Source organism: Pinus tabuliformis, chromosome J (genome assembly GCF_031772625.1).
Source record: "Pinus tabuliformis cultivar Carrire ecotype Pingquan chromosome J, CPIR1, whole genome shotgun sequence".
Lineage (NCBI taxonomy): Eukaryota > Viridiplantae > Streptophyta > Pinopsida > Pinales > Pinaceae > Pinus > Pinus tabuliformis.
Window position 1 is genome coordinate 971,996,306 of NC_142295.1, and position 14,535 is coordinate 972,010,840.

General features: G+C 29.5%; 1 protein-coding gene across 1 annotated transcript; it reads left to right on the forward strand.

The window, feature by feature from the left end:
• The first annotated feature begins 13,764 nt into the window (after positions 1 to 13,764).
• On the forward strand, positions 13,765 to 14,295 carry LOC149230068 (EPIDERMAL PATTERNING FACTOR-like protein 8). Its single transcript, XM_089381194.1, has 3 exons — positions 13,765 to 13,807; positions 13,921 to 14,015; positions 14,086 to 14,295. Exons 1-3 carry the CDS (start codon positions 13,765 to 13,767, stop codon positions 14,293 to 14,295), a joined length of 348 nt encoding a protein of 115 aa, XP_089237320.1.
• The last annotated feature ends 240 nt before the right edge of the window (positions 14,296 to 14,535 follow it).

The window sequence follows — 14,535 nt, forward strand, 5'->3', positions numbered from 1 at the left end:
TAAGATATTATAAGGAGAAGATCAATCCAATCAATCCCATCCTTGCTAGCCAAAATTATCTCTTGTCCTGACTAGTACTAAGAAGAAATTGATTTTTGCAAAGATAAAAACTAGTTCTTATGAAATCTTAATAGAGAACATTGGTCTATTTCAAAAAAACCTAGGATGAAATAATTTGTCAACCTTTTTGACTTGTTAAGTCAACAAACTATAGTGATCTTGGAGAACTTATTTCTCTTATTTCTCATCATAGACCTAAAATATGAGAGAGTCATAATTAATCTCTTACCTTCTTAAGGTCCAATAGCCCACATTGGTCTTAGTGGAGGTTAATCATCATCATCATCAAGAAAAATAAAGTAATTTAAATTAAAAAAATTCATATATTTCACTTTGCATTATAATGTAGATACGTAATTTATTTCATTATTAATATGGAGTTGATATATAAAATTTAAGAGAGAGAGAGAAAGAGCACACTTGTTCCATTAATAGGTACTTTACAATTCAAGTTATAAGAGATATTTGTAATTCCTTCAATATTTAATATGAAGTTGATATGTGAAATTTTTAAAAAGATTAATAATAAGAATAATTCAATGTATGCATAGAAAGAGATATGAAATGTTAAAAAATATTAATAAAAAGAATAATTATATATAGAGGTACTTTTAAAGATGTGGTTTTTATATACAGAGAGACGGTAGAGATGTGACTTTTAAATCATCCAATGAAGTGGTTTGGTTGTATAAAGAGTACATAGATATACATAGATATTCAATTTGAAGCTAGATTCATGCATATTTGATATGCAACTGCTTTGAAAAGGAACTTCAAATTCCAACTGAGACTAGTGGAATTTTGTGAAGCAATTAGAAGTCGCAAATGTTTTAACTAAAGAAGTAATTCGTACAAATATTTTTACTGGATAGATGAAGTGTGGATTTAATTCTGCTCATAGTCATTTCTCATTAAAAAAAAAGTTATTAAGATATGTATTAATAATGTTACTTCGATTAACAAATATTATCTCTACCCAATAACATGACATGACTATTTTTGAATAATTATTTTGTTTATATATTGAAGGAATATTTTATAATAGTAATTTTATACCCTATAAAGAAATTTAATTTATCTTTATGGTAAAAGCTAAAAGATTAAAAAAACCTTACAAATATTAATAACCTTTTTATAAGATGATTGTAAATTTTCATTAAGATTTAGGTTATTTGTTTATTTGTTATTTTTCTTAATTTTTTTTTCTTTTTTATGTTATTTGTTTTCTGTTTTATGTTTTATTTTTCTTTCTATTTGCAGAGCTCTTAATTTACCATTATCCTAAAAAGGTAAAGATAAGAAAAACCTAGAAATATTAATAACTTTTTTCCCACATGTTACTAAATTGTCATTATTTTTCACTGAAAAGCATGAAAATTCCGGAAATATTTTGATAAATTCAGACATGGAATTTATCTAGATTAAAGTTGTTAAACTTCAATGTTTTGGGTGCCCAATAAGTTTTTGACCCTATTGAATCTATTGTAGACTTCAAAAACAGAATTTAAACACGGTTTTTTGAAATTATTTTTGCCCAGTCAAAAATGCAGTTGTCCATCTATTTATATGTTGTTTTTTGGTCATTTCAATTATAATAAATTATCCTAAAAATATTAATAATTTTTTTCCCAAAATAATAAAACTTATACTTAGTAATTTGCGTTATAGGTTTCTATGTAGTTTTTCCATTATCTTTTATTTAACTTTTGCTTATTATTCTCTCGATTTGGATCGTAGCTCTAAAGGTTCACTATGACTTGCTTTATATGCTTTATGCGTTATTTTTGTTTTTATGCTTATTAGCATCGTAGCTCTTCAGATTCTTCAATAGGACTTGCTTGTATGATTTATGCGTAATCTTTGTTTTTATAATTTTCTTTTTCCCTTTTATTATTAGCATCGTAGCTCTTTAGATTCAATATATACAATATTCGGACACAAAGAGATTTTGCTGGGAGAATACCTTGTTCAAATAGACTTCTGCATACACTTGTTCAAATAGACTTCTGCATACATTATACAAAGAGATTTTTCTGGGAGATTACCGTGTTCAAATAGACTTCTGCATACATTATACAAAGAGAATTTGCTCGGTGAATACCTTTTTCAAATAGACTTCTGCATACATTATGCAAAGAGAATTTGTGGGAATACCTTATTGAAATAGATTTCTGGTGAGGGTGTTGAGATACAAATCTCACATTTATTTTTATCGTTTGTAGGTGTCATCTGTTTTGGTGTGTGTTAGGTGTTATAGTGAGTTTAGATTTACTTCAGTTTAGTTGACTTTGACTCCAGTTATTTTCTGTGATGTTTTTTATATAATTTATTTAACTATTTTGAGTATTGATGAGAGCGTCCTGTTTCACGTTATGGCGGGATGAAGATCCTGGTTTCTGTTTTAATATTATTGAGCTTTAGGGGCTGCGTACTTTACATAAAATATTCATTTGGTTTTCAATTTATTTTGCGCAAAATGTTTGCCTGCAAAAACACCAATATGATACAGTAACCCTTTCGATAATGCAGAGATCGCTGGGAGAGAAATTAGTGATAACAAACCACGTTTTCGTCGGAATGTCGTGGCGTTGCTTTCCCTGTAATCTTTCGTTTCTGAAATCCCTGTTTGCTTAACTGTTTTGTCAGTTTAATTTGTATTTCTTCATGATCTTCAGCTCTAATCAATTTTATTGTCGCCTTTCGAGTAACTGGTGAATATCTGAAACCATCTTATTTTCATGGATGAACAAAATTTGAATTGGCAGAGTATTTGGATGAACTGTACGGGACTTTGGTGCAAATGTTTTATAATTGGTAAATAAGTGATGCAATATTTAAAATGGGTTTTGATTCATGATTAAAACATGACAGGGTAATAATATTTTTAGTATGATATTAGTAGGTGTTGAATTATTGGGTAATTATAATATTGAATATGTTTCCAACTTGTAAAGATGTATTTTACTTTTAGGAATAGTAAATGATTTCAATAAAAATTTTACCTTTTAGGAATAGTAAATGATTTCAATAAAAATGATTTCAATTTATTAAGATAAATATAAGTTTTGAGTTAGTTATGGTAATTTAAATTTTAATATTATTTTAATTGATTTTGAAATATTAATGGATGACGAATTAAATAATTTTCTGTATTCAAGTTTTTGTGATCCATAATGAATTAACAAAGTTTTTGGTAGAAATCATATGAGAGATTTTTTTGGCCGACGCATTTGGAACCAACAAGTGTGATTCATCATGATGACGACATGAAGTGTGGTTCATCATGAGGACGACATGAAGAGGCAGTCCATGGCTTAAATAAAGAGCAATGCAGAGACATAATTTCAAGTAACGGCTATATTTGAACAATAATGTTTAAATTATAATATTAATTTATTAATATATTAAAAACAAATATTATTAAGTAATGCCTATATTAACTGCCAGTTTTTGAAAAAAATATTTAAATAATGATATTATTTCATTAGTTTATTAAAAATATCAATAGGTAGAACGGAAAATTTTTGAAAAATAATATTTAAATTAATTTATTAAAACCAAATATTACTAGTAATTGAAAAGTAATATTTAAATAATGATATTAGTTTATTAATTTATTAATTTATTGAAATATTAATATGTAACCCCTATATTAAAGGACTATTTTTTGAAAATAATATTTAAATTAATTTATTAAAACCAAATATTACTAGTTTTTGAAAAGTAATATTTACATTGTAATAATAGTTTATTAATTTATTAAAAACAAATATTAATAAGTAATCGCCATATTAAACTAAGAGTTTTTAAAATCAATAAATAAATAAATAATCAAAGTCAAAATTTAAAGGAGGGGAGTCAAAATTTATAAAAATAAGTGAAGACCCTACATTTGATGAACAAAATAACTAAAAGAAATAAAATAAAATAAATTAAAAATAAATAATGGAAAAATAAATAAAATATAACAAAAATATACACAACTCAAAATAAATATATATAAAAATAAATAAATAAAAATAAAAATAGAAACATATATATTTATATATATATATCTGAAGAAAAATAATCAATAAATAAAATTGGGTCAACGATAAAATATGGGGCTGAAGCCCATTAAACAAATAACAAAAATACTAAAAGGAGTTAAGAACGACTACATAAAAAACACGAAGGATCAAGAAAATAAAATCTAATGAAGAATAAATCAACATCAAATACTAAAAAAGGATCCCAATACCTACATAGATTAAAAAAAAAAAAATCAAAGCAAAAAAAGCCTAAAAAATTAGGGGGAGAAGACAGGAACCCAACTTCTACTAATATTCCAACCATCATCTTTTAATAAAATAATTTTATTAAAAGCTAAATATATGTTTTGATTTAAATATGATATCTCAAAGTTTATTTAAATTATTTGGAAGATAATTTTTAAATATAATTCCGATTTAAAAAGATGTATTATGAGATATTCATAATAGAAGATTATGTTGTTGTTAATCTTTTTTTTTAAATATTAGGTATAATGTGTGAAATTTCCTAGGCTTTGTACATCATCAAGGCAGATTAAAATTTAAAAGAAAAGAAATATTAATAATAGAAGAAATTTGGATTATTAAAAATTAAAATTGAAGAAAATGAGAAGAAGGTGTTTAATGTAATATTATTACTAGCTAATCGAAATGTATTTATTGTGCATTATAATTTAGTATAATGATATTGTCACATAACATTATATTTAAAGATAATACAATAATAATTACATTAATAATTCGAAAAATAGTAATAACAAAAAAAGTTAATGCCAATCATAAATAAATTATTTTAATTTCAACCTTAATTTTATATCATCTTATATTGCATGACGTGTAATCCATTCTATGTTTAGTTTGATATGTTTGTGTGTGTGAAGGAGAACTATAAATAAAATGTTTTAGTGCCCATATTAAATAACATAATTTTATACTCATCATCAGCTTGACTCTAATTATAGAATTGAGAAAAGGATTTTGGGAGGATGGAAAGCTTGTTATCTCTGGATTTGTAGTAACAAAAGGTTCCTCCTTGAGGCTTTAGTCACCCCCATTATTTTATATGCATGTGAGGTGTAGGGTTGCAGTATATACATAGAGTCATGGACAAAGATTGAGAAGATGTAAAAGTAATTTATAATCTATAACCTGAAGATTAAAAAGAATATTCCCTATCCTATCCTCTCGATCAAAGCTAGCCTTTTCCCCATTGAGAACATGGCTATGTTTAGGTATTTGATGTACAAGAAAAAATTTACAATATGGAAGCAAAGAGGTTTCCCAAGATTGCTTCCAACTCTAGCCACAACCCACACCTTCATCTCAAGCAAATGGCATAAGGATGCCTGGTTTTAGCTCGGCTACTATCAGATAAAGGAGGAGATCATCTCAGAGAATAAAGATAGTATTAAAATTACTATTACCTCCAAATTTAAGGATAAATTATGGGATGAGAAGGAGCTAGAGGGGAAAAGGAAGCTAAGTTATTATAAAGAGAAGAACAACCCCACCCTTGCTAACCAGAATTATCTCTTTGTCACGAAGAGTACTAAGAAGAAAATGATCATTGCAAAGATAAGAACTAATTCTCATGAACTTTGAAGTTAAATTGGACGTTGGTTTACTCCCAAAACAACCTAGGATGAAAAGGTTTGTCACATTTGTGGTACTAAGAGGGTTGAAGATGTTTCTTTTTTCTCCTAGAGTGCCTAGATCTTACATCTATTCTCATTTCAAAACATTTGCAACACCTCCAACCTTCTTCACTCGTCATGTCAACAAACTACAATAATCTTGGGTCACTTCTTTTTCTCCTTTTTCATCATAGACATAAGATATTAAGAGTCACAATTAATCGCTTACCTTCTTAAGGTTTGATAGCACACATTGGCCTTAGTGGATGTTAATCTTCATCATCATCCTGAAGAAAAAATAAAGTAATTCATATATTTCACTTTTCATTATAATGTAGATGTAAAAATTTATTTCATTATTAATATCAAGTTGATATATAACATTCAAGAGAGAGAGAGAGAGCTCGTATTGCACTAATAGGTGCCTTATAATTCAAGCAATAAGAGAGATTTGTAATTCCTTCAATATTTAATATGGAGTTGATACGTAAAATTTTTAAAAATATTAATAATAAAAATAATTCATTGTATGCATAGACAGAGATATGACATTTTAAAACTATTAGTAACAAAAATAATCATATATATATGTAGAGAGGGGGGGGGGAATGTTTTCTATTTCTGAAAGAGTGCTTGTATTAAAATTTTAATATGGATATTTTGAATCATATATAAAATATTTCAATGTCAATTGTGTATAGATTATATAAAACAAGTGGAAATAAATAAAGAAATTATAGTTAAAACATTTTATTAATGTATTTCCCAAAACCAACATAGATCCATATTAATTATGGACCTACTAAGAGCTAAGAGGAATGGAATACCTTAAGGTGCAAACATTTCCTCAATTTTTACACTCATAAAGAGGTTTTCATCTTGATAGATTTGATCCCTCCCAATGCATGGTAAATCCATAATCAAATATGGATCTGTGTTTTTTTTTTATCTATTAGACTAACCTAAGTACCCACGGGGGATTTGAACCGGTGACCTATCACAAGGAGTGCCTTAACAGCGCACCCATTCACCGTCAATCCAAAGCCCCGTGGGCTAAATATGGATCTAATTACATTAATAATTCGAAAAATAGTAATAACAAAAAAAGTTAATGCCAATCATAAATAAATTACTTTAATTTCAACCTTAATTTTATATCATCTTATATTGCATGATGTGTAATCCATTCTATGTTTAGTTTGATATGTTTGTTTGTGTGAGCGAGAACTATAAATAAAATGTTTTAGTTTCCATATTAAATAACATAATTTTATACTCATCATCAGCTCGACTCTAATTATAGAATTGAGAAAAGGATTTTTGGAGGATGGAAAGCTTGTTATCTCTGGATTTGTAGTAACAAAAGGTTCCTCTTTGAGGCTTTAGTCACCCCCATTATTTTATATGCATGTGAGGTGTAGGGTTGCAGTATATACATAGAGTCATGGACAAAGATTGAGATGATGTAAAAGTAATTTATAATCTATAACTTGAAGATTAAAAAGAATATTCCCTATCCTATCCTCTTGATCAAATCTAGCCTTTTCCCCATTGAGAATATGGCTATGTTTAGGTATTTGATGTACAAGAATAAATTTACAATATGGAAGCGAAGAGGTTTCCCAAGATTGCTTCCAACTGTAGCCACAACCCACACCTTCATCTCAAGCAAATGGCATAAGGATAACTTGTCTTGGCTTGACTACTATCGATAAAGGAGGAGATCATCTCGGAGAATTAAGATAGTATTAAAATTACTATTACCTCCAAATTTAAGGATAAATTATGGGATGAGAAGGAGCTAGAGGGGAAAAGGAAGATAAGTTATTATAAAGAGAAGAACAACCCCACCCTTGCTAACCAGATTTATCTCTTTGTCACGAAGAGTACTAAGAAGAAAATGATCATTGCAAAGATAAGAACTAATTCTCATGAACTTTGAAATTAAATTGGACGTTGGTTTACTCCCAAAACAACCTAGGATGAAAAGGTTTTCACATTTGTGGTACTAAGAGAGTAGAAGATGTTTCTTTTTTCTCCTAGAGTGCTTAGATCTTACATCTATTCTCATTTCAAAACATTTGCAACACCTCCAACCTTCTTCACTTGTCATGTCAACAAACTACAATAATCTTGGGTCACTTCTTTTTCTTATTTTTCATCATAGACATAAGATATTAAGAGTCACAATTAATCGCTTACCTTCTTAAGGTCTGATAGCACACATTGGCCTTAGTGGATGTTAATCTTCATCATCATCATGAAGAAAAAATAAAGTAATTCATATATTTCACTTTTCATTATAATGTAGATGTAAAAATTTATTTCATTATTAATAGCAAGTTGATATATAACATTTAAGAGAGAGAGAGAGCTCGTATTGCACTAATAGGTGCCTTATAATTCAAGCAATAAGAGAGATTTCTAATTCCTTCAATATTTAATATGGAGTTGATACGTAATATTTTTAAAAATATTAATAATAAAAATAATTCATTGTATGCATAGACAGAGATATGACATTTTAAAACTATTAGTAACAAAAAATAATCATATATATATATATATATATGTAGAGAGGGGGGGGGGGGGGGGAACGTTTTCTATTTCTGAAAGAGTGCTTGTATTAAAAATTTAATATGGATATTTTGAATCATATATAAAATGTTTCAATGTCAACTGTGTACGATTTATATAAAACAAGTGGCAATAAATAAAGAAATTATAGTTAAAACATTTTATTAATGTATTTCCCAAAACCAACATAGATCCATATTAATTATGGACCTACTAAGAGCTAAGAGGAATGGAATACCTTAAGGTGCAAACATTTCCTCAATTTTTACACTCATAAAGAGGTTTTCATCTTGATAGATTTGATCCCTCCCAATGCATGGTAGATCCATAATTAAATATGGATCTGTGTTGGTGTTAATAATATTATTAATATTAATTATTTTAATGTTAATAATACTATTATTAATATAATAATATTAATAACATTATTAATATTATTAATAATATGTCAATTGGGGTTATCTCGAGTGGTTGGGTGGAACGGTTGTTACCTAGTTTCAAATCTTAGTTAGTGACATGATGAGATAAAATACATTATTCGTCAAGATATCCAATTGTTGCAATCCTTAAATATTTTTTTTTTTATAGTATAAATATATTTAGAACCATCAAGAACCCCTTGGGCAACCAAAATCCTAAAGCTTGACAGTTGTAACCTAGATTTTCAAAAATTTCTATCATATTTTCTAAAAATCATCTCGAAATTTCTATTATTTTCCAGGTGAAATTGTGTCATGTTTCGACTACACATTGTAATATTGGATTTGGATTTAAATCTAACCTCAAGGATTATTTTCTCAAATTTTAATTTTTAGTAAAAAATCCCTAATGTTTCTTTTCTTTTAATTTTAATTTTATTAATAATTTGTTTTCCCATTTTTAATCTTTCACTTCTTTTAGTCACTAACATGAAATTCTATTCAACTTGGTCTTACACACTTTGTTATCGAAAAAATATTTATGTGTCATTGATGATGGGTGGAGCATCTATTAGGATCATAGACAACAAGGGAAGTGGTGGTGTCTAAAGACATTGTTTCTTCATCCTATTAGCCAGTAGGATTAATAATCATGAATTTTTAACCTATAAATAATCTACACCAAACGTGAATACCATGTACAAAAACATCGGTTTCATATACCTAAAGCCCAAAAACAACCAACAACTTGACCGAGTCAAGTTTACCTAATCCACACTAACAATCCCTATCGTAAACTTGACTCTAGAAGATTGACCTAGTCCCATTCATTAACCTTATCATCTAATGTTTCGCATTCCAGCATACCAGTACACCTACCACCCTGATACCTCTCCAAGTGGATCATTCCACAACTTGATGACTCCATGTGCCACTACACTACATGTATTCATGGACAAGCTCTTAAGGCCTTACAACTATGCATTCTCCCACACTACATATCTTTCTGAACATTAGGTCTTATAACTTCGTAGGGGAATACACTTGCCTATGATAGGATTTCATAACTTGGACCAAAACTCTTTGGGTATTAATAATTCACATACGGCTCCTTCATTAAACTTCAACACCATTTACTCCATCTCCATCTTCATTTCTTCTCTTTATCATACAACCACTCTCTTGACTTCTTTACCTACTTGATCCATACAATGACTTTTCCTTTTAGCATGACTTACACTAGACTAGTCCACACAAAATCACCTTTCTTTCTTCTTTTTTCAATAGTCGAATTCATTCACTTTTCCAAAACCACCACGCTGCACATATGCAATATTTTCCTAACAAATTCTCCATGGCCTCTAAAACTTGGCTTTTTATATGCTACAAAATCTACCATCTTCATGATCTCACATGTAATGTAAGAGATATCCTTCTTACCCTATTTCATTTTTTATATCTTGAGTAATCCATACATTGACTTGGCCTTGAACGGTTGTGCTTGTTGCTATTAGATAGAGGAATTTTAGTTTCTAGCTTCTCCAAGAGATGGATTAAAAGGTTTGAAATCAGGGCTAGACTTCATCATTAAGGCACCTTAGGCCTTATGATAGTGTTGGTAGGTTAGTCAGGTCCAGCTCAGGGAAGTGAGTGTCATGGGACATAAAGGACGAGGGAGATGGCTTGAATAAATGCATTCACTACTAAACTCAACCCAAGTAGAGATCCAATATGCTAGTTGTTAGAAGTATTCATTACCAAGTGTCTTACAAATAGTTGCAACAAAGCATTAACATCTGATGTTGCATATGGCATGCCAAAAATGGCTTCAACCACAAGGTTAAGCAATCCCAGGTAAATATTTTCAAGAGATTGTGGATGCGAGTCTTGGTGCCGTTTTAGCCAAATCATATGCATACAATTGTCTTTTATTGAAAAGTACACCTTTGGGAAGAAACTCTAGCTTTTGGCTTATGTCTATGTGATGTGGATTCTAATCCACAAATTTCACCCTAGAAGAACCAATCCAAGGAATGGAAAAAACTTTGCGAAACCTTAAACTGTGAGTAGAGAAGCTTGTTTCTTCAGTTGATGCTTCTATTTATTTACAGAAAGATCCATGAATGACCTTGTTGAAGCATGCATGCAAAATTCCTGACAATGTCACATACTGGAAGACTTTTTTTACATTAATCTTTTTACTTCAAAAGGTTTCAATTAGAAATTAGTTCTAATATATGATTCAAGGTACATGCAATATCTTTTCTTCTCACTCTGTTTTTAATTCTGCATAAATATAAATTAGTTCCATTATATGGTTCAAGGTACATCCAATCTTTTTGCTTCTCAATATGGTTTTAATTCTGCATAAATATTCCAAGATGTTTTAGTATGGCTAGTCTAAGAATTTGTCTTAGTCCACCAGAAAGAGCTCCTAAAAGCTGACCACTTTTACTATGTATAAAACATGCATTGATATATAGACCATTTCATTGGTTATAATGAGTGATGAGTGGTAGTTTAAATGTAACTTCAATCTCCACCTCATTATTTGAGTACTAGATATTCTTTGGAAAAAAATATAGAATTACCTTTACCTCTAATACATGTGTTGGAGAATTGACATTCAGCCATGGAAAGTTTACTTGTAAAATATTTTCATTATTTCTCTTATAAAAGTTATTCATATGATATCAAATTTCAGGATATGTATTGTAATATACTCAAATTTCCAATTTGCAGATGCCTCATATTTAACACAATCGTTGATTCAAAAATTTATTGAGGGTACTGATTTCTTCTCTGACACTTTTGCAAAAGGAACAAGAGTAGCTGTTAGAGAGGAAAAATAGGGTTTCATTTTGGCCAAGATCAATGCCCTACTTGGATGAATCATAAATGAAAGCTTATGAATCTTGGGGAGACTATTTCTTATTTGGGTAGGTCCTTTGGTAAATACTTTTTCAGTTGTTGATTATTGGAGATGGATAATAGCAAAGTTTTAAAAAAGAAAAATTCAAGGTTGGAGTAATATTGATCTATTGCATTCCAAGAATATTGCAATTGTTGATAAATTTCTAGCAGTGAGTCACATTGGTTTCTGTTTTTTTTTTCTTCTCAAGTAGCCTAAAAAATGTTGGAGTAGGTACTCCAAAAAAATTATTGGGCAAGCAAGGTGGTGTAAAAAAAGATTGATACAATGTCTTTGAGTTATTTTTCATTGCACATTACGATGCGATCAAGGGGGATTGATCATCCCCAATGTTAGTAAACAAATGATTTCCATTGTCTTTTCGATTTGTGTAACATCTCTACAAAATTTCCATTATTATGGGATTCTGTCAGACGTTGATATATTTGTGCTTGTAAATATTTCCAATGTTCTGGGATATTTATGTTAGTGTAACTTTCCTCTTAAATTTAACCTCCTTGCTACATGCTTTAGATGATACATAGAAGCCCAAATTTTGATTGTATTTCATTTTCCATATTTTTCACTTTCTCATTAGCTTCCACACTTCCACTTGTATCGACATTCCGTTGCACCTCTCAGTGTAATTGCTAGATTTAAAATCAATGCCTATATATGCAATTTCAAGGACTACCATAACTCACACATAATTCTTTAAAAGGTGCTAGCTCAATGGAAGATAGCTTGCTTTATAAGCACGAGGTTGGTGGTTCAATTCATTGTGTCCTAATATGAGCTAATCAATGATATTGTAGTTTATTTTTTATTAAATACTTTAATATTGGTTTATTTCAAAGGTGATATATTTTCTAGATTCATTATTTTATTGTCTCTGCATAGAAAAAAGTGATGTTGTATTATCTTTGAATGTAATTTTTGTTGTTTCTGCAGAAACAATAGTTAGGATAAAAAATATTGTCTCTTTAAAGAAAATATGTCTTTAATCCCAACTATTGTCTCTAGAGATACAAAAATGAAATTGTCCCTGGAGAGACAAAAATGCTTGTGTTATTTATTGTCTCTATAAAGATAATATTTTAAGACAATTTAATTTGAAACACCAATATTTTAAGACAATTTAATTTGACACACCGGCTTAAAGGGAATATTTAAGACAATACACAAGTTTTCTTTTGTCTCAAGTTAAGACAATTTACCCGAAAATTGTCTTAAAACCCCCCCTTGTGTTGTAGTGCTTCACTTGACCAAAAAGGAAAAGTAAAAATTTGTAACTTGAGCATGATCAACTAGATCAGTTGTTGAATTTGGGGAGTGTCTTTTATGAGTGAAAGAGGCTTAAAATGTATATCTATGAGTACTCTAATTTGAGCTAGTTTTAGCTATTGTATGTATTCCATGGATGATAATCTAGTAAATATCAATATTCTCTTAGTATCCAAAATGGGGATACTATGGGAATGAATTGGAAGTGTTTAAAAGCATTCATAAGAGTTCTTTGAAGAAAGAAATGTCTTGATTACTTGTTTTTTAGTAAATGATCATTACTAATTTGGGTTTACATGTTTATTTATTATTATCTTTTTACTTTGCTTTATGTTTTATTTTATTTTTTTCCTATGGTCAGAATACTCGTTAATTTGCTTTTTATTCTAACGGAAAAAAAAACCTAAGAAATATTAATAACGTTTTTCAAAAATAATAATAAATTATCGTATAAATATTAATAACCTTTTTTCCCAAAATAATAGAAATATCGCGTTATAGAAACGGTTTCTATGTTGTTTTTCTTTTTTCTTTTATTTACATTTTGCTTTATTTTTCTTTCATTTGGGTCGTAGCTCTAAGGTTCAATATGACTTGGCCATAAGCTTTATACGTTATTTTTGTTTTTATGCTTTCCTTTTCCTTTTATTATTAGCATCGTAGCTTTTTTGTTTTTATGCTTTCCTTTTCCTTTTATTATTAGCTCTTGAGATTCAATATATACAATATTTGGAGACACAACAACGCAGAATACTTTATACAACGAGATTCTGCTGGGAGAGTACATTATTCAAAGAGTTTTCTGGTGGGGGGCACGTTGTTCAAAGGGGTTTCTGCTGAGATATAGAATGAAGATCCTCGTTTCTGTTTTGATATTATTGAGCTTTAGGGGTGCGTACTTTACATAAATTATTGATTGGGTATTCAATTTTTCTTGCACAGAATATTTTCTCACATGCTTGCAAAAACAGTAATATGATACAGTAACGCTTTTGATAATGCAGAGATCGCTGGGAGAGAAATTAATGATAAACAAACCACGTCTTCGTCGGAACGTGGTGGCCCTGCATTCTTTGTAATATTTTGTTTCCGAATCCATGTTTTTCTGTAATCTTTGATATTAATATTTACACAATTAAACGGATGTTACAATTAAACGGATGTTACAGGTGTTGGGAGGGGTGCATATTGGCTCTCCGCCACCATCCTGCGTTGCTAAATGCGAGGGGTGCAACCCTTGTAAGCCTGTGCAGTGCGCCCTCACTCCAAAATTGCAGTGCATTCCAAAACGTGTAGAGGTTTACTATCCCGTGGTGTGGAAATGCGAATGCGGCAACAAAATCTTTAACGCATCATACTACCAATCGCCTCGTATTTGACCGCTCGCAAAACTGTCAGACTGACCGCTACCTTTTGCAGAAATCAGAGACCATGCAATGCATGTCTCTTTACTTACATAAATTTATATGTTTGAAATAATGAATTTTAGTTTATACTATTAATGAATGAAGTTTTGCTTAACCGTTTTACTTAATTTATTTTTATTCATGATCTTCCGCTCTAATGAATTTGATTGTGGCCTTTTAAGTAACTGGTCAATATCTGAAACCATCATATTT

Bases quoted from the DNA above. Each gene is read 5' to 3' on its own strand.
- LOC149230068 (XM_089381194.1), top strand. From the start codon at position 13,765: ATGAAGATCCTCGTTTCTGTTTTGATATTATTGAGCTTTAGGG. The intron at 13,808-13,920 runs GTGCGTACTTTA...TTGATAATGCAG, and splicing joins GATATTATTGAGCTTTAGGG to AGATCGCTGGGAGAGAAATT. The intron at 14,016-14,085 runs GTTTTTCTGTAA...CGGATGTTACAG, and splicing joins TATTTTGTTTCCGAATCCAT to GTGTTGGGAGGGGTGCATAT.